The sequence below is a fragment of the Lynx canadensis genome, chromosome B2 (assembly GCF_007474595.2).
Source record: "Lynx canadensis isolate LIC74 chromosome B2, mLynCan4.pri.v2, whole genome shotgun sequence".
NCBI classification, from domain to species: domain Eukaryota; kingdom Metazoa; phylum Chordata; class Mammalia; order Carnivora; family Felidae; genus Lynx; species Lynx canadensis.
Genome location: NC_044307.1, coordinates 33,789,077 through 33,815,843, shown reverse-complemented (window position 1 = coordinate 33,815,843; position 26,767 = coordinate 33,789,077). Strand labels below are relative to the sequence as shown.

Here is a 26,767-nt window from a genome sequence, read left to right as displayed (position 1 = left end):
GTCTCTCTCTACCTGTTTCACTGCACCAGCAGAGGCCTAAGAGATAAAAGGGATAAAAAGAGGAGAAATGTAGCATTTGAACATTGAGATAAAATTCTTTGTCCTACCTTTTACTTCTTTATTCTTTCAACAACTAGCCCCCCTTTCCCCCGCCACCAAAGTTACTAGGATGCGACGTGCAGGCAAAGAAAAGGGGAAAGTTTTAGACCTGTTTCTCAGTGTCACTGTGAAAGCTGAATAAAAGTCCTTACAAAGGGATTTGAGATCTTGGCTTCCTATGCTGTGTTCAAAGTCTTATTATTAGATGAGCACTAAGTTAATGGGCTTTTCTTAAATGGCAGCTGAGGAAAGACACTTATTCAAAAAGAACACGTATGGAGAAATTGGAAAACACCTTGATGGGTCATCAAAATTATCATCACCAAGGGGCAGACGGACCCTGTAGGCCTGCCTACAGATGTGATATCCTAGGGACAGAGCTGAGGACATGTACCAGAATGTAATCCTGAGAAAACATCAGGCAAATCCAAAATGAGAAATGAGGAACACTGTATTAAAAAAAAAGGTGGTCATAAAAGACAAAGGCTGAGAATTGTTCTAGATTAAAGGAGGCTAAGGAAATCTGACCAAAAAATAAAGTACATGATTCTAGAGAGGATCCTGTACAGGAAAGGGGAAAAAACTGTAAGGGCCATGTTGGATCAATGGACAAAAATGAAATCTGGTGGGTAGCTTAAATTATTGAGTAAAGTTTACATTTTTTTGAGCTTGATAACTAAACCATGGTTGTGTAAGAAAATGTACTCATTCTTAGGAAATACATACGTTAAGTATTTATGGTAAGAGGCATGATACAAGCAACTTACTCTCGAATGGTTCAGGAAAAAAAATATATACATGTATATACAGAGAGAGGGAGAGAGGGAGAAAACACGTACACAAATAATCAAACAAATGAAGTGAAATGCCAATAGCGGATACCCTGGTCAGAAGGTATCTAAGTGTTCTTTGTACAGTTCTTTTCTTGCCAACTTTTCTGTTAAGTCTGAAATCCCTCCCACCCCTAAAGAGTGAGGACAATAAGCAGCATGCAGATTACCTTAATCCTGCACCTGTCTAATGAACTGTTCTGGATGTTTTATTTGATTCTCTGCCAGAAAATCTAACGCTTAAGTTTTCAATTGGGAGGGAAAGAAATGACCCCTGTTAGATAACATTTATTCAGGACACTTCTGTCAGAAAAACCTCAGGCAGGCCAGGCTTTTTTCTTCTGTTCACCAAATGTATCCAGGAACCTAAAAGATACCATCTGACCGAAGCTACTTAATTGGGACACACACTTAATCACCACCGGACTTTTTCCATACAGGATGACCAAATTAGCCTGTGGCTCTATGCAAGGATCCCATTTCTCATGCAGCTGGGAATTAAGGGGACTGGCATTCTGACAAACCACTAAAGCCAAGGGAGTGGAAATGATGCTAGCTTAGACTTCAAATGCACTTCAGTGACTCTAGATCTCCCCACAGAAAAGGAAGAAAGTATGTTACCCCACATCTACGCTAACTTCTTCAATTCTTGAGATCTAGTGGCATTCTTGTTTGCACTATACAAATCTCACATCATAGTCAATTCATATTTTACAATTAAAACCAGATGTGTGAAGGCATAGATCAACAGCAGTAAATAAGTTTGGGTTCTTCACAGCCTCTTACAAAGGAAATGTCTTATGATCGTTAGCTGTAAGTTTGGCTTTTAAGAGGTTTTCTTAATGTTTATTTATTTTTGAGAGACAGAGAGAGAGAGGGAGAGCGAGAGAGAGAAAATGAGCAGAGGAGGGGCAGAGAAACAGAGGCAGACAGAGAATCCGAAGCAAGCTCTGAGCTGTCAGCAGAGCCCAACGTGGGGCTGGAACCCACGAACCATGAGTTCATGACCGAGCCAAAGTCACACATTTAATCAACTGAGCCACCCAGGTGCCCCAGTTTGACTTTGAAGGAGTTAATAAAGACAAAAAGAGGGGCGCCTGGGTGGCGCAGTCGGTTAAGCGTCCGACTTCAGCCAGGTCACGATCTTGCGGTCCGTGAGTTCGAGCCCCGCGTCAGGCTCTGGGCTGATGGCTCAGAGCCTGGAGCCTGTTTCCGATTCTGTGTCTCCCTCTCTCTCTGCCCCTCCCCCGTTCATGCTCTGTCTCTCTCTGTCCCAAAAATAAATAAACGTTGAAAAAAAAAATTAAAAAAAAAAAAAAAAGACAAAAAGAAACTTCGAACTATTTATTCCTACTTGTGTTCATTGTAAAGTTTGTTAAACTTTTAATTCATCACACTGTTTTTCTAAAGCTATATAAAAACACGTTCTTCGAAGAAATGTTTTGGGGCCCCTTGTTTGTTCAGTTGGAGTGTGCAACTCTTGATCTCAGGCTGAGTTCAAGACTCAACACTGGGTGTGGAGATTACTTACAAATAAAAACTTTGAAGGAAGGAAGGAAGGAAGGAAGGAAGGAAGGAAGGAAGGAAGGAAGGGTGTTTCTAGAATGGATATTCAACCTTAAAAACATACTTTGGAAAAAGCTTCCTTTTAGGAAGACCGAGGTTATTCCTAAGTACCTGAGGCTATTTTAAAAAATAAAATAGGTACCTGTGGGCTTTCTGTGTATATACAAAAGCCAGCCTCAGCACCTTGAGCCTGACAGAGCCATCCAAACCACAAACTTGCTGAGTCACATGTTAAGCTCAGTTGGCAGTTTCCTCTAACAACCTAAGTCTGCAGATTTAAATAAAAAATCTGAGCTATAAAAGTCAGATATATAAATAATCAATTTCTGATAAGTCCTTCTTTAAAAGATGTAACAATGAGAAACTAAAAAGCAACAAGTAGTCCTAGCAAAGGCTCAGATTAGGAAATTGACTCAGCTTTTAGAGACAGAGCACAAAATCATCCCTATCAGGATGCCTATTTTTAACTACTTGTTTACCTAGGTAAGGTTATTTGCCTAAATTAGCCCCTCTTCAAGTTTCTAGGGGAAAAAAGCTATCCACCTAGTGCTATTTCAATTTTTAGCTACAAATTTATAAAAAAGTATAGACACACACATACCTCCAGTATTATATTCCTGAGTAAAATAGATCCTAAGACAGAGTTTGCCCAACCCACTAATAATAAACATTTCCCAGGGAGCTTTCCAAAATAGCGAATTTCCTAAGCCTCACCCCAGATATATTAAATCAAAATCTGGAATCTTTGTTTTAAAAAATGATCCCCCACGATTCTAATAATCAGCCAGGTTGTAACTTCTGGTTTAGGGCACCTTCTACCATAAAATCACTATAACAATAACCTCAGATGGCAAAGATAGTTTTATTTTTTCCAATGTTTGTTTATTTTTGAGAGACAGAGAGAGAGAGGGAGAGCGAGAGAGAGAAAATGAGCAGAGGAGGGGCAGAGAAACAGAGGCAGACAGAGAATCCGAAGCAAGCTCTGAGCTGTCAGCAGAGCCCAACGTGGGGCTGGAACCCACGAACCATGAGTTCATGACCGAGCCAAAGTCACACATTTAATCAACTGAGCCACCCAGGTGCCCCAGTTTGACTTTGAAGGAGTTAATAAAGACAAAAAGAGGGGCGCCTGGGTGGCGCAGTCGGTTAAGCGTCCGACTTCAGCCAGGTCACGATCTTGCGGTCCGTGAGTTCGAGCCCCGCGTCAGGCTCTGGGCTGATGGCTCAGAGCCTGGAGCCTGTTTCCGATTCTGTGTCTCCCTCTCTCTCTGCCCCTCCCCCGTTCATGCTCTGTCTCTCTCTGTCCCAAAAATAAATAAACGTTGAAAAAAAAAATTAAAAAAAAAAAAAAAGACAAAAAGAAACTTCGAACTATTTATTCCTACTTGTGTTCATTGTAAAGTTTGTTAAACTTTTAATTCATCACACTGTTTTTCTAAAGCTATATAAAAACACGTTCTTCGAAGAAATGTTTTGGGGCCCCTTGTTTGTTCAGTTGGAGTGTGCAACTCTTGATCTCAGGCTGAGTTCAAGACTCAACACTGGGTGTGGAGATTACTTACAAATAAAAACTTTGAAGGAAGGAAGGAAGGAAGGAAGGAAGGAAGGAAGGAAGGAAGGAAGGGTGTTTCTAGAATGGATATTCAACCTTAAAAACATACTTTGGAAAAAGCTTCCTTTTAGGAAGACCGAGGTTATTCCTAAGTACCTGAGGCTATTTTAAAAAATAAAATAGGTACCTGTGGGCTTTCTGTGTATATACAAAAGCCAGCCTCAGCACCTTGAGCCTGACAGAGCCATCCAAACCACAAACTTGCTGAGTCACATGTTAAGCTCAGTTGGCAGTTTCCTCTAACAACCTAAGTCTGCAGATTTAAATAAAAAATCTGAGCTATAAAAGTCAGATATATAAATAATCAATTTCTGATAAGTCCTTCTTTAAAAGATGTAACAATGAGAAACTAAAAAGCAACAAGTAGTCCTAGCAAAGGCTCAGATTAGGAAATTGACTCAGCTTTTAGAGACAGAGCACAAAATCATCCCTATCAGGATGCCTATTTTTAACTACTTGTTTACCTAGGTAAGGTTATTTGCCTAAATTAGCCCCTCTTCAAGTTTCTAGGGGAAAAAAGCTATCCACCTAGTGCTATTTCAATTTTTAGCTACAAATTTATAAAAAAGTATAGACACACACATACCTCCAGTATTATATTCCTGAGTAAAATAGATCCTAAGACAGAGTTTGCCCAACCCACTAATAATAAACATTTCCCAGGGAGCTTTCCAAAATAGCGAATTTCCTAAGCCTCACCCCAGATATATTAAATCAAAATCTGGAATCTTTGTTTTAAAAAATGATCCCCCACGATTCTAATAATCAGCCAGGTTGTAACTTCTGGTTTAGGGCACCTTCTACCATAAAATCACTATAACAATAACCTCAGATGGCAAAGATAGTTTTATTTTTTCCAATGTTTGTTTATTTTTGAGAGACAGAGAGAGAGAGAGAGAGCATAAGCAGGGGAGGAGCAAAGAAAGAGGAAAACACAGAATCGAAAGCAGGCTCCAGGTTGAGGTGTCAGCACAGAGCCCAACACGGGGCTTGAACCTACGAACCATGAGATCGTGACCTGAGCAGAAGTTGGACACTTAACCAACTGAGCCACCCAGGAGCCCCCCGTTTTGTTTTACATGTAATGATTCAAAATCCAAAAGATACAAAAAGGTGACAAGCCTTTCTCACTCATCCCCGTCCCCCAGCCACCCACCTACTCTTCATTGGCAACCAGTATTACCAGTTGCTTATATGTCCTTCCAAAGATCCTTTATGCGTACACAGGTACATAGGTATTTCCTTTAAATAAGAACAGCAGTAAATAATACATTTTGAACAAATCAAGGTTCAAAACAATGTGTATCTTGGAGATCTTTCCCCACAGAGAGCTTCTTTATTCTATTTTAACATGCCTAGTATATGCCATTTGGTAGATTTATCATACTTGATAAATCAGGCCCCTTCGATGGACACGTATGTTATTGCCAATCTTTTGCTACAACTCATAATCTTGTACATGTTATTTTGTACATACGCAAGTCTATCTGTAGAATAAATTCCTAGGCATGGAAATGTTAAGTCAAAGGTAATTTTGATAGATACTGCTAAACTGCCCTCCCCAAAGATTACAATTTTTATTCCCATTTGCAATGTGAAATAGCAGTTCAGATTTTACATCAAACTGAATACGAACAGTGCCAATGGCTTACTTTCTAAATGTTGCTCTGAAAATATCCCACTTAGTAGCCCAGTGATATAACAAATGACATTCTGTAGACAACTTCTGTACCATGGAAATCTGCATAATTTTACCATGGCTATTAGAAAGTTTTCTGATTACTGAAACCCATGAAAAAGAGGAACTAAGAGAAACGAGAAGCTGAGGTTAAGGCCATTCTTGCCATCTTTAGCTGACATGCACACACTGAAAAGTCTTTTTCCCTACTTCAGCAGAAGACTTAAAATTTTCCACTTACTACCCCAAATGCTGTTCATGTGAAAAAGTAACGAATTGTGCTATTTATTATTTTAATCAACAATAAAGCTCTACAAGTGTTAGATTTACCAAATCTTGCACATGAAAACTTTACTAAATAAAGGCAGGGTGTCCAAAGGGACTCACTCCATAGCTAAGGGGGAAAAATGTCATGCAGAAGAGGGCATGCTAAAGAGAGAATGAGTTAGAGAAATACAACTGGAATACTCATCTCTTTTATGATGCACAAGGAATACAGAGGGGAGAAAAAAGGGAACACATTTTTAACTAAAACAGTTGACAATTTTATTTTCACATTTCACGATACAAATGGAAATTGCTTTTTTTTTTGTCCTACTACTCCCTTGCAAAAACTATTCTCTGTTTGATAGGAAGGGGGAGCAAGTCTTCCTTGTCATGCTGTTAGAAAACACCCAGAGTCACAGCACCATGATCTCCTGGTGAAGAACAAGTAATATAAAATGGATATAAAGAGGTTCCTGTCTCTCCTTATCTGTCTGGTCGAGTCATTCCTGGCCGAGTGGGTACCATCATGGGACGGGCGGGAGGTCTCATCATTGGGGGCCCAGGCATCATTGGCATGTGGCCTCCCATAGGCGGCCTCATTCCAGGAGCTGCAGGACAAAACAAAGAAAAGGGAAAAAGAGAGTCAGAAACTACTACTTATGAGAGCTTAATGGGACTTCAATTAAAGACAAAAAGTAGCCCCCCTGCAAAATGCTGGAAGAAAGACATACTTGACAGAAGAAATGCAACAAATTCATCACGTCTGTAAATTACTTAGACATTCTCAAACAAAGAACAAAGGTCAACACAAGAACCGTATGGGAATCATGATCTAATGATAGTAAGGGGGAACTATTAATAGAGTGCTTTCCAGAAACCACCAGGGACACTAGTTCCCTAAATTGACCTTTTCTCACTCAGGGAAATTCACAACTAAGTCACATGTTACCCAGACAGCTCTCTTAATCAGTTCTATCCACCATATAACCAGGAGCTATTTCATGAATGTACACAGGCACAGAGGACAATCTTACCACTAAGCGTTTGTTCGGAGTTGTAGGAAAGGTGAGCAGGAGGCCCATGCTGAGAACCTGTTAGTAACCATACTTCGCTCAAGTCAAGAAAAACAGGCAATAATGTGATTTACAACAATTAGCACACACACACAAATCTAATTTTTCTAATTCATTTTAGAAACTGTTAAGGACTTTTTTGAAGTGTCCCATCAATACACCAGCCAAATAAATGAGCCAGGGAAGGGAGGGCCAGCAGAGGTGGGGGTTGGGGAGGAGTACAGGCAGCTTCACAGAATTGGCAATATTCTACTTCCTCAGCTGAGTGGTGGGTTCACGGGTATTCATTTTATTATTATGCCTCATGGTTTTCATGTTATAGATCTTCTCTTCAAATATAAAAATTTACCTAATTACTTACTAAACCATTTTGATGAAAGGTTTGTAATAGTTCAAGAGAAAACTATATTCAAAGCCGAATACAGCCTTATCACAAAAAGTAAAACACAAGTATATGCAAAGACACAAAATTCAACAGGTACAAATGTTTTTAAGATCAATTTCAAAAGGAACAGAAAATAATACTAAACTTCTAAGGATCTTATTAAAAACCCCAACATAACATAACCTATATTCAGCATTTCCTAGAAGAAACTCATCTAGACCAAAGACTGAAAACGAGGCACCTGAAAACTTGTTTACTTTGGTCTCCACAGTACATTTACTTTCAATCAGTTGCCAACACTGGCAACTAAGAAGTCTAATTACTAGTAAGTCTAGATACCCTTTTTCAACTTTTTGTTATGGAAATATTCAAACATACACAAGAATGAAAAAAGTATAATGGACATCCATGTACCCATCATCCAGCTTCCATCATTATTCACCCATGGCCAACGTTCTATCTCATGCCAACCCATTCTTATCCTTGCCCACCCTGAACTAATTATTTTAATTCAAATCCCACAGTATTATTTTATCCTGGTGAAAACAACAAAATACTCAGGAGAACTGGCAACACCAAGCCTGCATTCTCAAATGTCAACTGCAGGCTGAAGCTAAGTTCTAGAAGCCTTATCTTTAGGTGTGTCATGCATTCCCAGTTCGCTATATCCCTAAACCCTCTAGGAATTTGAATTTGTGACCTTGATTTAAGAATGCAAAAGAAGGGATGCCTGGGTGGCTCAGGTCATGATCTCAGGGTAGCAAAACAGAGCTCCAGGCTGGGCACGGAGCCTGCTTAAGATTCTCTCTCCCTCTTCCTCTCCCTCTCCTCCACATGCAGAGTGCACACAGGCTCGCTCTCACTCTCAAAAAAGAGGGGAAAAAAAAAAAAAAGAATGCAAAAGACATCATCTAAATCACTTTGTTTTGGCTTCATAAGGAACTCTTACCTATACTCTACTCCTATCATTCTAAATGATACCCGTAGCAAGCACAGTGAATGCTTCTAGCTAAAAAGCTACTCTATCTAATACCTCTGCACCTTGTCTTACCAGTTGAGTTGTAGGCTTATGTCTATTGTATTTATTCTTATTATAGAATTTAACTTCTGCAAGTCAACAAAAATGAGTATATAAAAAAGAACTGTTTCCATGAAACTATGTGGATATTTAGAAAAACAATTATCCCAAAAAGTGCTCACAAATTTGATAGGTGAGAGAATTATAAAAGATTGGAAGTAGATGGCCTCACAAGGTTTCTAACCTTGAAAGAAATAGAAACTAAAGTTGGTAAAGGATGCATTATGGGTACGGTTTATCGGTTTAGGCAAGAAATATATGGTGCTCCAATCAGTAGACTCGTTTTCAAAGCAAAGGCCCTGACCAGGTATCAGAAAAATCTGCAAATTAGTACATATTTATGTTTATGTTAAAATACAATGTTTGAGGTGGGTTTTTCCCCCCTTCCTGAATAAACGACTAACTACAGGGCTAAGGCCTTTTTCATACACTAATTTGGCCTAGTTAACTAAAGATTGAATCAGCAACAAGAGCACCGCTCCAGATCAAAACTGAAAAAAGTAGCAGTACAATTATTTACCTACCTTATCCCCTTTGGAAAACCTCAACTACCTTTCTCTTCATTATAAATGACCACAAGTCAGGAGGAGGCAAGGAAACAGGAGGGAGGGAGAAGGAAAAAAAGGCAGCCTTATCCCGTTTTTAGTAGCACAAGGCCTTTGGATATCATCCAATTATACTGCTAAAACACATATTTATTTTTCTTTATCATTACAGATTCACCAAGTATAGTTTACTGCAATAACACATTTAGACAATGTATTAAGAATTCCATTTAAAAGGAGGACTAAAACACAATGGAGCATCCTAAAAGGAAAGAGATTCAAACTTACCAGGTCCCACTGGCATCATCCCAGGAGGAGGAGGGCCCATCATTGGCATCATGGGAGGGCCCCCCATATGGGGTGCTGGCATCATACCAGGGCGAGGAGGACCCGCTGGAATAACGAATGGGGGCTGAGTTTAAGATATGCTTACATATTAACATCTCCTCTTCTATGAAACTAGTAGGGCCTCATGGCCCAGCCCAAGTTCTAGAATAATAGACTTCTTATGGTTTCTTTTATAACAGTAGATCCACAAAAATCAATATGCCACAAAACTTTATGACTAAAAAACAAGGACAATACTGCCTAGACAGAAGCATAAAATGAAGTCAGCACAGGTTAAAAAAAATTCCAAAAGTTAAAATCTTTTTTTAAAGGGTATTATGCTTCTGTAGAGTTCCTGACAAATTTAAGCCACAAGTAAGTAATTTCAGATCTGTTTTTAAGAAAATCAAAACCTCTGGGGTGTCTGGGTAGCTCAGGCGATTAAATGTCCAACTTTGGTTCAGGTCATGATCTCAGAGTTGGGGAGTTCGAGCCCCACATTGACTCTACTGTCAGCACAGAGCCTGCCTCGTATCCTCTGTATCCCTCTCTTTCTAACCTCTTCCTTGCTCTCTCTCAAAAATAAACATTAAAAATTTTTTAAAAATATATATCTTCTTTTACTTAAAAAAAAAAATCAAAATCTTTAAAAGATATTTTGGAAATACACAGACGTGTATGCAGAGATATTCCTGATAGCATCATTTACAACAGTTTGGAATAACTTAAACGTCCCACAATAAGAAAATGGTGAGGTTAATTATGGCACATTCATACTACAGATTCTACTATTAAAAATAATGGGGCTGGGTGCCAGCCAGCCAAGATACAGAATAAGACAGACAGGTAACCTGAGAGCTGCTGTGACCCAAGGCCTGACCAGCCCCAGGATGGTGGAAGCCCAAGAAAGGTTTGGTGGGCCATTAGTTGTCTACCTGCATTAGTGTGCAACTATTATAAACAGCCCGCTTCTGTTCATATCCGTGGCTACTTACAGGACTGATTTTAGGTTTCTGAATTCAATTTCAATCCTAAGCCCTTCCAGGAGAGCCACGGAACTTATGGCCTAGTTATCTCCTTCTGTCATTTAGAAACAAAAAACCTCGGAGAAGAGAGGCCTTTGATTCACCCCACTTTCAACTGTCCAATTCTTGGTTTTCCCAAGGTGTATATATTTGTGTTAGGTGGGTTAGGAGATAGGAAGAAATGCTGAAGAGGTGATCCGCTACACTTTAATCTTTCAGTGTTGGGTTCAGAGCAATAAATAATTTAGTGTACTCATCAACACCTCTTCATATATTAGCTCATCTAATCACAGGTACATTCTGACCTTTCCACTGAATCAGCTGTCTTGAACCCGCTTGGGATGTCATAAATACAATATCCTAGTAATAATGCAATCAGAAGGTAACTCTGCAGACATTTCAGAAATTATACCACTGATGTTTTCTTTTACTGTCTACGTATTCATTCAACGGGCATTCAAAAGCCAACTGTAAAATAATCCAACAAAATCAAAGGATAATCTGCACCCCCTTAAATTATAGCTGTTAAGATAAAAATTCCATAAACTTACGGAGACTAGGGGGAGGTGGAATCATCGCCCCTGCAGGAGGAGGAGCAGAGAATGGAGTAGGAGGAATCTTTCCTTGCTGAAATGCAGCAGCTTTGGAGAAAAAAAACACACACTAATAAGAACTCAACAACCCATTTACGAAAATATCCCTTTTCTTCCATTTCACAACGATTTCACTCTAAAAAGTATTCATTTAAGATTACTACATCATGGCCTCTACAGTTTTTAAATCAACTGTAAGTACTTACCAGCAAAAATTACAATTAACTGGTTTACTGCTTTGGGTTTTCTAACCTATATTTATTTAGTCAATATTGCTATGGTTGAATTAACTATGAGAGCCTGGAGTGAAGACCTCTTACCTACCAATGTCTTACCAAAGACAAGCAATCATCTTTAATCTGTAGATGTGGTTTACAACCAATTTGAACCATTCAGTTTTGTTTGAAAAATGTTGGGGGCGCACCCGGGTGGCTCAGTAGGTTAACCATCTGACTCTTGGCTTTGGCTCAGGTCATGATCTCACAGTTTCATGAATTCAAGCCCCACATCCGGCTCTGCGCTGACAGCACGAAGCCTGCTTGGGATTCTCTGTCTCCTCTATTTCTGACCCTCCCCGCCTCGCGCTCTCTTAAAATAAATAAGTAAACTTAAAAAAAAAAAAAAAAAGTGTGATACCTGCCCAAAGGTCAGGCTTTACAAAACTTTCCGTCATTATGGTTTACCGGTTTTGAAATTAATGTACTGAGCAAAGAGACATGAATGAGAAACCAAAGATTTTAAAGAGCCCACCCTGAAGGAAGGTATGATCTTAAAAAATGTCCAATACAATAAACTTTTTTCTTTCTGACAATATGAGGCACAAATGAAAAGAAACTGAAGATCATTTATTTGGGCTTTACAAAAAGTCACAAATAAATACTTAAATATATACTCATACCATACTGGAATTAAAATTAAAAATATGCTGGGGCGCCCGAGTGGCTCAGTGGGTTAAGCGTTCAACTCTTGATTTTGGCTCGGGTCATGATCCCATGGTTCATGAGATCGAGCCCTGTGTCAGGCTCCAGGCTCACTTCTTGTGTCTTGAACTCAATTAACCTAAACAAAAATTTTCCTAACTAAACAAAAAGAGTATGGCATGTCCAACAGAGGTCCAAAACATACCCAGATTATTGTGTCACATCAGCTTCCTTTTTTTTTTTTTTTTTCAACGTTTATTTATTTTTGGGACAGAGAGAGACAGAGCACGAACGGGGGAGGGGCAGAGAGAGAGGGAGACACAGAATCGGAAACAGGCTCCAGGCTCCGAGCCATCAGCCCAGAGCCCGACGCGGGGCTCGAACTCACGGACCGCGAGATCGTGACCTGGCTGAAGTCGGACGCTTAACCGACTGCGCCACCCAGGCGCCCCACATCAGCTTCCTTTTTGAGCAGTTGTCTTTGTCAGGACTACAAGACTAAGAAACTGAGAGTCTCTCAGAGTCTTTGAAGGTTAACTATAAACCCACCTCTCACCTTTTCCTATTACAAAAGGAAAATAGTTCTAAAACCTATGATCACTACAAGGAAGATTTCACATAAATTGGCTACAAAATCTGGTCCGTGTCAATAAAGAATCATTAGGCAATTCATTCTTCTCTGCCCCGCTTCCCAATGTAATCAATACCTGATTGCTCTAACCTCAACAATTAATATTAATGTGTTCCTATATCCCCTGAGAAACTAATGACCTTCTAATTCTTTCATTCAACACACCAGAATGTTCCTATTTATCAGTCAGAATGAGTTGCTTCTGTGCAAAACAACAGAGACAGGGATGAGAAAGAATGGGACCATTCTCCCGCATCAGAACAAGAGACTGAAACATACTTGTTTTGTCGATCAGGCTCTGGGCTTGCTCTTCCATCCATTTCTGATAGTAGTCTTTCACATTCTCTTTGTGTTTCCTACCACTGCAGTGTGTCTTTCTCACAGATGGCTGTAAAACAAAAAGGTCAGATCAGTCGCAGAAACAAGTTTCCCAAACTAGAAATTTTATAAAGCCTTTCCTTTATGTAAGTAGCCTGGCTACCTCTAGACGCTTAAGCTGGGTGCTAAAGCATTATTTATAAACATCATCCAATAACACACTGTGGTAATTTATCTACTATATTATCTAAACCAGAGGTCCGCAAACTATGGCCCATGGGCCGGCCACCTGATTTTGTAAAACAAATTAGTGGAACACAGCCACATCCGTTCGTGTATGTACTATTTTTTCCCCCTACAAAGCAGAATTGAGTTATACTATTTTTTTTTCCCTACAAAGTCATCACAACAAAAACTATATGGTCCACAAACTTAAAATAATTACAATGTGGCACTTTAAGGAAAAGTTTGCAAACTCCTGATCTAGAACATAATGCCATTTTAATGCCCTTTCTTAAAAAAAATTTCTTTTAATGTTTATCTATTTTTGAGACAGACAGAGACGGAACATGAACAGGGAGGGTCAGAGAGAGAGGGAGACAACAGAATCCGAGGCAGGCTCTAGGCTCTGAGCTGTCAGCACAGAGCCTGATGCGGGGCTTGAACTCATGGATGGTGAGATCATGACCTGAGCCGAAGTCGGATGCTTAGCCGACTGAGCCACCAGGCGCCCCTTTAATGCCCTTTCTTAGGTCATTCTATAGCAAAATAATATTGTCCACATACATCTAAATTATACTGCTTATAAGAATATCTTAAGTGACTATGGGTCTAGAATACAGACTATGTGAATCACATACAAACTTTTGTCTCTAGCCCACTAATCCTTTTGTTCTTTAAGACCTTTACCAAGGTAAAACTGATATAAGATAAACTCCACACAGTTATAGCCATATGTTTTTTTTTTTTTAATTTTTTTTTCAATGTTTATTTATTTTTGGGACAGAGAGAGACAGAGCATGAATGGGGGAGGGGCAGAGAGAGAGGGAGACGCAGAATCGGAAACAGGCTCCAGGCTCCGAGCCATCAGCCCAGAGCCTGACGCGGGGCTCGAATATAACCATATGTTTAAGTTAACATTTATTTAACACCTACCACATACCAGACACCATGCTATGTAATTCACAAGCAGTATCTCAATCATGTTATAATCACATGTTCATGGTACAATGGAATATTAATCAGAAAGAACCAATCACTGATACAATATGGACAAATCTCAAAAGCATGCTCAGCAAAAAAAAAAAAAAAAAAAAAAAAAAAGAAACACAGAATATATACTATAAAATTCCATTCATATCAAGTTTTAAAACCAGTAACACTGATCTTTCATAATAAAAACCAGGTCAGTTGGGGCCAAGGGTACAAGGTACTGACTGCAAAAAAACACAAAGGAATTTTCTGGGGTGATGGAATGTTCTATTATCTCAATGCACACAGCAAACTGTTAAGTATTTGCCAAGTCATCACACTGTGCACTTAAAACATATGCATTTAACCTAACATAAAGTTTAACTCAATAAAACTGATTTAAAAATCACGGTTGGGGGCGCCTGGATGGCTCAGATGGTTAAGCGTCCAACTTTGGCTCAGGTCATGATCTCGCAGTCCATGGGTTCCAGCCCCCCATCAGGCTCTGCACTGACATCACGGAGCCTGCTTCAGATTCTGTGTCTCCCCCTCCTTGTCTCTCTCTGTCCCCGCCCTACTAGCGCACTGCCTCTCTCTCAAGAATAAATAAACTTTGGGGCCCCTGGGTGGCTCCGTAGGTTGAGCGTCCGACTTCGGCTCAGTCATCATCTCACGGCTCGTGGTTCGAGCCCCGCATCAGACTCTGTGCAGACAGCTCAGAGCCTGGACCCTGCTTCAGATTCTGTGTCTCCGTCTCTGTCTCTGTCCTTCCCCCACTCATGCTCTGTTTCTGTCTCTCAAAAATAAACAGTAAAAAAATTTTTTTAATTAAAAAAATTGTAATTTAATTAAAAAAAATTTTTAAAAAGCCATTTCTAATTTTTTTTTCAACGTTTATTTATTTTTGGGACAGAGAGAGACAGAGCATGAACGGGGGAGGGGCAGAGAGAGAGGGAGACACAGAATCGGAAACAGGCTCCAGGCTCTGAGCCATCAGCCCAGAGCCCGACGCGGGGCTCGAACTCACGGACCGCAAGATCGTGACCTGGCTGAAGTCGGACGCTTAACCGACTGCGCCACCCAGGCGCCCCTAAAAAGCCATTTCTGATTACAGCCTCATTAATGCGAATTTTTATGGTACATAATCAAATGTGTCAACACTTGGAAGATTTGTGTAACTGAGTGAACCAATATTCCAATATTCATTTTCCATATGACCAGAGCATGTTACAAAATCCTGTCTGGTAAAAGATTCACTCAAAGCGCAAGACAGACCAACAAGTTTTGATGTAGCAGAGTGTGAAAAGTCTGATATGGTTTAAGTTTCCACACTACAACTAACCATGTGTTGAGTCTGGGTGTAGTAACATAAAGTATTAAAGAATATCCACAATTATCTAAAAAGGCTAATAAGGTACTCCTCTTTTTTTCCAACTCCTTATCCACGGGAGGCTGGATTTTTCATATAATTGAACCAAAACAAAGTGCAACAAGTTTAATCCAGAACATAAGAATCCAGTGGTCTTCCATTAAGTCAGACATTACAGAGGTTTGCAAAAAGGTTATAGCAATGCCATTCTTCACACGAATTTTTTCTAAATAGCTACGTTCCACTTTTATTTTACTGTTATTATTTTATATGTAGGCTCCACGTCCAGTGCAGAGCCCAAGGCAGGGTTTGAACTCACTACCCTGATATCAAGATGTAAGCTGAGATCAAGAGTCAGTCGCTTAGCTGACTGAGCCACTGAGGAAGCTCCCATTTTTCATTTTAAAAGGTTATTTGTATCACAGATAAAAAGTTTGTTATTGTTACTTTCAAATCAATCAGTATTTTTAAAATTGTAGGTTTTAAATACAGCAAATACAGAAATATTTCAAATACAGCAAATATTAATAGTTAAGTCAATATAAGCCCTGTAACTTTTTTAATTTTTTTGAGAGAGAGAGAGACAGAGTGTAAACAAGGGAAAGGCAGAGAGAAAGGGAGACACAGTATCTGAAGCAGGCTCCAGGCTCCAAGCTGTCAGCACAGAGCCCTATGTGGGGCTCGAACCCATGAACTGTGAGATCATGACCTGAGCTGAAGTCAGATGCTCAACAGACTGAGCCACCCAGGTGCCCCTTAAGAACTTTTTAAGAATTTTTTTTTAATTGGTAATTTTTGGGGCGCCTGGGTGGCTCAGTTAGTTGGGCGTTCGACCTTGGTTCAGGTCATGGTCTCATAGTTCGGTCAGTTTGAGCCCCGTGTCCAGCTCTGTGCTGACAGCTCAGAGCCTGGAGCCTGCTTCGGATTCTACGTCTCCCTCTCTCTGTCTCTCCCCCACTCATGCTTTTTTCTCTCTCTCTCAAAAATAAACATTAAAATAATAATAATAATAAAAGAACTCAGTAATTTTCAAGAGTGTAAAAGGACCACAAGACAAAAAATGTTTGAGAGCTGCTGGCATAGAAACCCTAAAGTTATACTGCCTAGGCTCTTCTTCCAGCTCTGTACAACTTACTGGTTTAGTAACATCCAGTCGGTCATTAATCCATACTCTGCCTCAGTTTCCTCCTCTGTAAAATGGAGATAATGCTAACCATATAGGCTCATCATGAGCATTAAACAACATGATACAGGTAAAGCATCTGGAACACTGCCTGACACACAGTAAATATTCAATCTTAGTTGTTATTATTTGCTAAGCAGTTTTTAATTAAATAGAAGTACAGCACTCAAGTTTTAAATTTGGGCATTTCTTTCCAGTTTAATCAATCAAATGTCTGAATGCCTTGTCACAATCAAATATTTGAACTTTAGGACACGTTCCTACAATTTTTACTTGTCATGTAAATTTTCTGCACCTTCAATTCTGCTACAGTTTTATCATTTTGGGTCTCAACTCAAAACACTAACTGCTGGAAGGCCAATCATTTCAAATTACGAAACCAGTTACAGGAAGGAGGCAGGAAAAGAAACCCAGGTTATTTTTTCCAAGCAGGAGCACTTAAAGCTCAACAGCATGAAAAGCACACATTTATACCCCCCCAAAATCTTATCTTTCACAGACAAGGTGTTTTTAAACTGAAAAGAAACACTACTTACAGAGTCATGGGTGAGGTATGTGTCGCAGTAGTCACAATAAAACCTGGAAAGGGGTGGAAGATAGAGAAAAACACGACAACCAGTTAACAGATGCCCATCCACGTGGGCAGTTTAACGAAGGTAAAATATAACAAGACCTATGCACGATCCCAAGACGTCAATCTAAGCGACCTGACACAAACCAGGCTTTTCTGTTGCGTTGCGCGGGGTCGACCTACACACACCGAAAGACGACAGTATCCAGAACTCCCGGGCTCCCTCCCCCACACGCCCTCGCTTCCCGGGAAACTTCAAGAGCTAGAATCCGCTCTGCACTCCCCTTCCTGAGCCACAATGGCGACCGTGACCGCGAACACCCCCAGATTCGAGCCCCCACTCACTTAGGCATGTTGCTTTGCAGACCGTTGGCCACTCCGTCCCGCGCCACCCGGAAGTGACGCACACAACAAGCGCCGACGCCGCGGAACCGATGAGTCAAACGCGACTCCGGGAACCCTACCCAGTCGTCCAATCCGCCGCCGCGCTGCGCTGCGACCGCCTTACCCGCTGCGGCCGGTCGAGGGGCGGGGCTTTTCTCTTCATCCAGTCACTTACAGCTAGGCGGGAAGGGGTGGTCGAAGGGTCCCTGCGAGGTTCAATCCACGCTCATGTAATCCTGATTCTTGATGCTTCCCGGAAGCATGGTATTCATTCTTTGGACGACTTTCTAAGGATCGCCTGCTATGTGCCAGGCCCTGCTATAAATGCTGAGAAAAGACAGCAGTGAACGAAACAGACAAATGTCCTGCCCTCGTGGAGTAGGCCCTAGGAGTTGGGGGAGACAAATAATAAAGTCAATATGTAGTAGGTTAGATGGAGTTGAGTAGAGGAGGAGCGGGAGTTGGGGAGTGACGCAAGGAAGGGAGAATTTCAACTTTAAATAAGACAGCTTGCTGAGAAGGTGACAACTGTGAAATAATAGGTTTCCTAAAGCAATAAGCTTGGTGCAAGCGATTTTACATGGCGTCTCTTTCTTAAGTCTCATTAACCCTAGGAGATGATAGAACCCCCAGTTTCAAGTCCCATCTCCCGCTTCCTAGCCTTGCTGCTTGAGAAAGTTATCTAATCTTTCTGAGCCTCATTTTCCTCGACTGGAAAATAATGGGTAATAATTCTTACTTGTGGGGCTTAAGGAACGATTAAATGTGAAAATGCTTGTAAAATGTTTAGGGCAATATCTGTACATACTAAGTCCTCCACATATGGCAGTTATCTTTTTACATAAAAGGACATTGATAGAAATATCTTGTCCACAGATCTAACCTGTTCTAGCAACAGGGCCAAACTTTCAGCCTGGTCAATCAGACTCCCAAATGGCCTGACCGCTCAGAAAAGGGGAATAAATGTTGGGAATGGAGAGGTAGAGCTTTTGATTCTACTGTTCCATATTCTCTGGTGGTGGAATTGCAACCAAAATAATAATAATTGCTACCTTATTTGAATGTTGACTATGTCCTAGGTGCTTTGAATGCATTAATTTATTTGATCTATTCAATAATCCTATTGTTCACATTTCAAATGGGGACACTGAGCTTCAACGAGGTTAAGTGAACCGTAAAGATGATTTCCTCTCTTAAAAGTTAACTGCAGGATGAAATTATCAGGCTTTCACTACTCTAACAGTGGTAAATGTTAGCATTATTGATGGTGGAGCAATTGGGTATTATGTATCTCCTGCTAGGATGCTAACATTAAATAGACATAGTCAACTGTGACCTATTCTTAACAAAAGTGTTCCACTTGGATCCAATCAAGTTCTAGGATAGACAAGAGGATCAAGCTAAAGAAAGCAAAAGGCAGCAAACAACCAGAAGGTGGGAGAGTCGCTGGGACAAAGGGCCCCTTTCCTTCACCAAGTCAAGAAAAGATGTCATTCTAGATTAAAATGTTTTTAACAGACATAACAATCAGATGTAGTAGACGGTTCAGGGTTAGATCTGGTTTGGACAAACTAGCTCTAAAAGACATTTTAAAGAAAATATCTGGGCCTTAATATTGCAGTTCTAGAAACCCACCTTTGTGTAGCACCCTGAGTTGATTCTTTTCAAATTTTTTTTTTACACTTATTTATTTTTGAGAGACAGAGAGAGACAGAGCACAAGCAGGGGAGGGGCAGAGAGAGAATGAGACACAGAATCCAAAGCAGGCTCTGGGCTCTGAGCTATCAGCACAGAGCCCAATACAGGACTTGAAGTCACCAACAGCTAGATCATGACCTGAGCCAAAGTCGGATGCTTAACCAACTGAGCCACCCAGGCACCCTGAGTTGATTCTTTTCGGAGGGGATAGAATTGTCAACTACGTCTTGGTTTTTTTCCCCCTAACTTCCCTCTGTGCTGATCTTGCACCTGCTTTACCTTCAAATTCATTCCTCACCCTTCCCTCACCCTTTTCAGTATGGTGGTGTGGCGGGGGGGGGGGGGGGGTATGATACCTCAAAGGCTGGGAATCTTGGATTCCTGTGCTGGTTGCCTTCTAGGCTGAGTTGCTGGGCACCATCTAAGGGAGGCCTGGAAATGGAGAGATTGAGGAAAAAGGCAGAGTACCCCCAATCTCAGGCTGTCTCTTCCGACCTACCTGGCTCCAACTTCCAGCAGTTCCAGGCCTTGGGCTCTGGTAATAAGATGTCCTTCTGTCCCCCAGCGTGAGGGCAGCACTAATTTCTTGCTCCTCTCTGAGCTACTTCACTTTTCTCTTTTCACTTTTTATCTCTGCCAACACTTTTTATAAGCCAATTCTCTGACTTAAATTCCCTCTGTTTTAAAGACTTAGAGCGGTCTCTGTTTTCCAGGACTCAAAGCATGACCTTACTTCCAAGTTCCAAACGGTATCTCCCCTGAGTCTGGTCTGTGGGCCTTAATACCTGTAAAGCAGTGCTTTTCACACTTCCTCTAGTGTCCCAAGCAACTGGAGGGTTCATTTATCACCCTTATTCCCCCAGGTATAGGGTGAGAATCCCAAGTGCCTACCTGAGCTTGAAATGCCCTTGAACTGTTGTATGATATGTTAAAAGCTCACAGTGTTTGCAATCTACTTTATAAATAACATATTTATATTTTTTATTTCTCTTGAGGTATTTTAACACTTAAAATGTATTTTATTTATTTATTTTTAAATAAGTAATCAGTACACGTGGTGGAAAATTAGAGAAGGACAAAAGTATGTTCCCAAACATACACACCCTTACCAGTTTCTTGCATATCCTTCCAGAGATAGACCACGTATGTGCAAACATAAACATAACATTTCCTGATTCTATTTCCCAATACCGCATAGTATTTTATTGTACAGATGTACCTCAATGTATTAACCAGTCTGCTATTGATGAACGCTTAAATTGTTTCCTGTCTTTTGCTATAATAATGATGCTGAAATACACAGTTAATTGGCACATAGATTTGTAGAGTGGATTTCTAGAACTAGAATTAATATGTTAGAGTTTTGCACCTGTAAGTTTGAAAAATATTGTAAAATTTCTCTCTGTTATGATTGCATTTAAGAGTGCTTTTTCATCTTTTCAATCTAATAGGTTAAAAGTGTCATTGTGTTATAATTTTTATTTCTCTTATAAAGTTGAGCATTTTTCTTCATATGTTTAAGATGCTTAAAGAATCAGGGCGCCTGGCTGGCTCAGTCAGTGGAGCATGTTACTCTCAATCTTGAGATTGTGAATTCAAGCCCCATGTTGGGTATAGAGATTACTTAAAAATAAAAAATCTTAGGGGGCGCCTGGGTGGCGCAGTCGGTTAAGCGTCCGACTTCAGCCAGGTCATGATCTCGCGGTCCGTGAGTTCGAGCCCCGCGTCAGGCTCTGGGCTGATGGCTCGGAGCCTGGAGCCTGTTTCCGATTCTGTGTCTCCCTCTCTCTGTGGCCCTCCCCCGTTCATGCTCTGTCTCTCTCTGTCCCAAAAATAAATAAACATTGAAAAAAAAATAAAAAATCTTAAAAAAAAAAGTCTTAAGAAATCTACAGAGCCCTCCATTTAGATTGCTTTTTCATGTCCTTTGCCTTTTCGCCTAGGGTTAGCCTCATCCTTTTTTTTTTTTTTTTATTCATAGAGAACTCCTTAGATACTAGCAAAATTAGCATTATTATAATATGAGTTGCAAATATTTTCCATTTGTTAATTGTCTGGCCTTATTTTGGGTGGTTTTTGTCATGAAAAAAAACTTTTAATTTGTATTTCAGTTAAACTTATTAATCTGTTCTTTTACAGTTTCCAGGTTTTATGTCATACTTCCCCTTTCTGAAATTGTTTTAATTCCATGATATTTTTTCTTGTTCTTTTATTATGTCATTTTTTTCAGGTTTGTATCTTTTTATCTATCTGGCATTTTTTTGGTTGTTTTTAATTTTCTTTCTTTTTCTTAATTTTGAGAGAGAGAGAGAGAGAGAGAGAGAGAGAGAGAGCACGAGCAGGGGAGGGACAGAGAGAGAGGAAGAGAGAGAATCCCAAGCAGGTTCTGTCAGAGTGGAGCCTGACCTGGGACTCAAGCCCACGAACTGTGAGATGATGACCTGAGCTGAAATCAAGAGTCAGATGCTGAACCAACTGAGCCTCCCAGACACCCCTATCTGGAATTTGTTTAAAAAATTTTTTTAATATTTATTTTTTGAGAGAGAGAGACAGAGACAGAGACAGATTGTGAGCAGGGGAGCGGCAGAGAGTGAAGGAGACACAGAATCCGAAGCAGGCTCCAGGCTCTGAGTTGTCAGCACAGAGCCCTATGTGGGGCTCAAACTCACGGAACATGAGATCATGACCTGAGCTGAAGTTGGATGCTTAACCAACTGAACCACCCAGGCACCCCTGGAATTTGTTTTAAAGTGTGAAACAGGGATCTAACCTAATTTTTCTTTTCATAAACAGGAAGCCAATTATCCCAGCACCAGTTATTGAATAATTTGTTATTTTTTCTACTAATTTGAAATGCTACTTTTATCATGTACTAAATTCTTCTGTAAATACTATTTCATTTCTGGGCTTTTGGGCTGTTCCTTTGGTTGGTCTATTAATGTGCCTCTACCAACTGTCTTAATTGTTACAGTTCATATTTTATCTATAGTTATTTTACCTTTTTTAATGTTTATTCATTTTTGAGAGAGAGAGAGAGTGGGGGAGGGGCAGAGAGAGACAGAGACACAGAAACCAAAGCAGGCTCCAGGCTCTGAGCGACCAGCACAGAGCCTGATGTGGGGCTCAAAGTCACGAAGTGTGAGGTCATGAGCTGAGCCGAAGTCAGACGCTTAACTGACTTAGCCGCCCAGGCACCCCTATAGTTACTTTAATATAAAAATATTTTTCAATTACCCAATTAAATTACTAAAGTTTAACCCTTCCAAAAAAAAAAAATTCCCAGCATTGACTCATATGTTACATTTGTCATGTGGTTTGACACATCCCCTGGTACCCTGTTGTACATCCCTGTAGGATAAAGTTGCCAGCTAAATACATGATGGCCAGTTAAATTTGAATTTCAGGTAAACAATGGATAATTTTCCGTTGAAGTATGTCCCATGAATTTTTTTTCCTGTATTTGAAAACCCTACTACAGGTTACTCTATTAAAAAATAATTATCTTAGGGGCACCTGGCCAGCTCAGTCAGTAGAGCATGCGATTCTTGATATCAGGGTGGTGAGTTCAAGCCCTACATTGGGTGTAGAGATTACTTAAAAAATAAAATCTTTTTGGGGCACCTGGGTGGCTCAGTCGGTTGAGCGTCCGACTTCGGCTCAGGTCATGATCTCGCAGTACGTGAGTTCGAGCCCCACATCGGGCTCTGTGCCGACGGCTCAGAGCCTAGAGCCTGCTTCAGATTCTGTGTTTCGCTCTCTCTCTGCCCCTTCCCCACTAATGCTCCATCTCTCAAAAATGAATAAACATTAAAAAATTTAAAAAAATAAAATCTTTTTAAAAAAAGAATAATTATCTTAGTTATATGTGACAAAACCAACTTAAACTAGCATTGGCAAATAGTTACCTATAAAGGCCCAGAAATCAGGGACATCTTAGGGTAGATTTATCTCCAGGTGTGGTCTTAAAAAATGTTACTTGGTCTCTTTCTCCCCATCTCTCATCTCATCTCTGCTTGACTGCTTCTCTTTGCACATTGGCTTCATCCTCCCACGTTGCAGCCTGGGTTCCTCCATGCAACCAGGTAAGACAGCCTCAAATATCTCCAAAATTCCATTCTTCGAGCACCAAAATCCAGGGAGGGGTCTGAATGGCCAGGCTTCAGTCAAGAGTCTTCCTTGGGTAGGGATGGGTGGAAACTTGTAATAACAGTCCCATTGAAACCTCAAGGGGTGAGGCAGGAGTATCCAAGAGTTGGGGTGGGGGGTGGGGTACTGTTTTCAAGGAAGAAGTACAGAAAAGCATCGTGGACCAGAAATAGTGTGTACAACTGCCACCGTGGGTCATACCTAACCCAGTTTGGAAGTAACCAGTTTAACATGGTAATTTCCACTGGAACCACCAGAGGACTTGAGTCCTTAGTGCCTTTGTAACCTACACCTCCCTCCATCTCTCTCTCATCTTTCCCCTGTGCTAAGGCACTGAAAGTAATATTCAGTTATTTAATATTTATTAATAAATGCTTGCTGACCACTGGGCTGGTGTTCAGGTCAGTGTTGGGCACCATCAACAGGAAAATGAAGAATGTGCTGTGCCCACCATCGAGTTTAGTGTATGTGGTAGGCATTTAAACAAATAACTGTATAGCCTTATATGGTAAGAACTATGATAAGACAACTTCATCAAAAAGAATCACCATGTAGTAGTAACAAACACAACTACTAGAGCCAAAATGCCTGTGTTTGAATCCCAGGACCATAAACTATTGCTTGGACCTTAGGGAAGTTGCTTAACCTCTTCCTGGCTTAGCTCCCTCATCTGTAAAAGGGAGACAATAATAATACCTACGTCATGTGATCATGGTTGTAAGGACTGCATAAGATAATTCTTATAAATCATCTAGCACATGGTTAGGCATGCAGTAAATGGCGAATAATGTTCGCATTGTCAGTAATAAGAATCACTTCTAAAAACCCAGCTCTCTTGAATTCCACACACATCTGGGAATCCTTCCAGGCCTCTTCAGGGTCACACAAGGGATGAGCTCTGGAACTCAGAGTCATTTCCCCTCTCCCTTCCAATAAGAGGCTTCAGCCCCACTTTGCAGCCATCAGTGGCTGCTGACTCTTCTATCTACTAGGCACCTTTTGGAAGCCACAATTCTTATTCCCTTCACATACCTCAGGGCCCTGAAAGGCAGAGTAGAAGCTGAATCCCAGAGATGTACTTGTCTCTGCACTCTGACCCGTACTTCCAGCTCAGAGAGGGCTGATCTGTTGATAGATGCCTCCCTGGGGAGGGTCATACAACTATGGCTTTATCCCCTAACTTTTCTTTCTGAACTGAGACCTCACTGCCATAAAGTAGATTCAGAAGGCTAAAACTTGATCTTTCTATTTGGAAACAACAGCAGGACATAGGGCACCAGCTTTAGAAGCTCACACCAGGTCTTCCAGGTGGTATGAACATAGCTATGGCTGAGAACTCATGACCATGGCTGGTGAGAAAGGGAGATCCTCCTAAGGACTTCACCCAATCTTTAGCCCACTCTACCCTGCAAGCGAAATCCATTGAGAGGCAACCTAGCTGCTTCTTTGCAAGGCCTGGAAATAGGTCTTTGCCACCCAGCCTGGGCAACCCTAGGACCTCAGGTGCCCATTTGGCACCTTCAGGATAGCAGCATACCTCATCCATTTTTGTCTGGCTGGGTGGGGAGAAAATGATTCTTCATTAGTTCTGCCGTGATTGTCTTGCCTCCCTCACGGTAGACAGAGGGTTCACTGCTGGGAATAGAAAAGACCAAAACTCCAAGGTCTGGGGGACAAGTTCTTTTTCTGAAACTCTTTACTAATCCAGGGCAGTTGCATCAACAGGTCATGGTAGCAGGAAGAAGCCTGTTCAAGCGCAATCTACAAGGCAGAACAGGTTTGGCAGGGTGGTTTCGAGTAACTCTTTACTGAAAAGGAGCAATTACTCATTCTTGAAATGTCTTCTCTTAGATGTATTTTCTCTTTGAGCCCATTTTATTAGCACGGGAAGCTTTCAGCCAGACTCTAGGGGTGCCAAGTCGGAAAGCTGGAAATAGAAACATAAGTGGCTTTTTTGTTGCCTAATACTTTAGTAGGAGCTGAGCTCATGGTTTGGAATGGTGTGCGCAAGCACGAATGTATGCACACGCGCGGACACGTCATTCTGCCATTCTGCTGCCCCAGGGCATGGTGTCTGGAGTGACTGGCTGTCACTGGAGAAAAGGGAAACACGTTTATTAAGCACCAGTTCGTGTTGGCACTAGACAGTGTGCTTTCATTATGTTATCTGATGGGATTTGATTTTGAGGGTTTTTTTAGCTGATGAGGAAACTGAGACCCAAAGAGGTGACATAATCTGAGCAAAATCGCATAGTTAATACACGGCAAAGACAGGAGCCCAAATTATCAGATTCCAGAGCTTACGTTCCTTCCATTGAACACACTGCCTGTATGTATGAGACTTTTGAAATCTTGGCCTGAGTGTAACCTGCTCCCTGTAACTCTCTCACTGCAGTTGATGAGCCTGAGTTTTTCAAATGAGTAAGCACCAATGAGTAGCAAGGCGTTCCACATACAAGGGACAGCTCCATGAGAAGTTAAATCTCATTGTATGCAATTTATTCTTCAATAAACGTGACTTAAAAAAAAATGTTGGGTATAGGGACGCCTGGGTGGCTTAGTTGGTTAAACATCCAACTCTCGGTTTCAGCTCAGGTCATGATCTGACGATTTCACGAGTTCAAGCCCCACATTGGGCTCCATGCTGACAGTGCGGAACCTGCTTAGGATTCTCTCTCTCCTTCTCTCTCTGCCCTTCCCCCACTCACGCTGTTTCTGTCTCTCTCATAATAAATAAATAAACTTTGAAAGAAGAAAAAAGATGTTGGGTATAAAATGCACCTAGAAAACAATAATAAAATGATCATCAACTCAATTAAAAAGTACAAACGAGGGGCACCTGGCTGGCTCAATGAGTAGAGCATGTGACTCTTGATCATGGGGTCATGAGTGCAAAGCCCACATGGGGCATAGAACTCACTTGAAAAGTGATAACAATAAAATATAAATCTTTAAAAACATACAACTGAAAAGGAAATATAGATGTCCATTAAAGATCTGAAACGATACTCATCCTCACTTATAATATTATCAAGCCAAACTAAAAGTCACTGAGATTTATTTATTGCTTATTGGATTGGCAAAGATCCAAAAGATTGACAACATGTAGGTTAGCCATAAGTGTGGGAAAATAGGAGCTTTCATACATTACCGGCATTGGGATAACTCCTATTAAGGGCAATTTGGTCACGTCTATCAAAACTCCATGTGTACATACCCTTTGACTCAGCAACTTTACTTCTACGAATTTATTTTACAGTTACAGTTGCAGGTATGCA

At 40.8% G+C, this 26,767-nt stretch overlaps 1 protein-coding gene across 1 annotated transcript; it reads right to left on the bottom strand.

Annotated features, from left to right (window-relative positions):
* Nucleotides 1-6,366: 6,366 nt before the first annotated feature.
* SNRPC (small nuclear ribonucleoprotein polypeptide C) lies at nucleotides 6,367-17,678 on the bottom strand. Its single transcript, XM_030315300.1, has 6 exons — nucleotides 17,607-17,678; nucleotides 17,227-17,269; nucleotides 12,909-13,017; nucleotides 11,037-11,126; nucleotides 9,422-9,526; nucleotides 6,367-6,660 (listed from the first exon to the last, which is right to left on the bottom strand). Exons 1-6 carry the CDS (start codon nucleotides 17,612-17,614, stop codon nucleotides 6,536-6,538), a joined length of 480 nt encoding a protein of 159 aa, XP_030171160.1. The 5' UTR covers nucleotides 17,615-17,678; the 3' UTR covers nucleotides 6,367-6,535.
* Between the last annotated feature and the right edge of the window lie 9,089 nt (nucleotides 17,679-26,767).

Excerpts from the sequence above, each read along its gene's own strand:
- SNRPC (XM_030315300.1), bottom strand. Across the intron at positions 11,127-12,908 it reads GAGCCTGATCGACAAAACAA|CTGCTGCATTTCAGCAAGGA; the intron begins GTATGTTTCAGT and ends TTTTCTCCAAAG. Across the intron at positions 9,527-11,036 it reads TCCACCTCCCCCTAGTCTCC|CGGGTCCTCCTCGCCCTGGT; the intron begins GTAAGTTTATGG and ends TCGTTATTCCAG.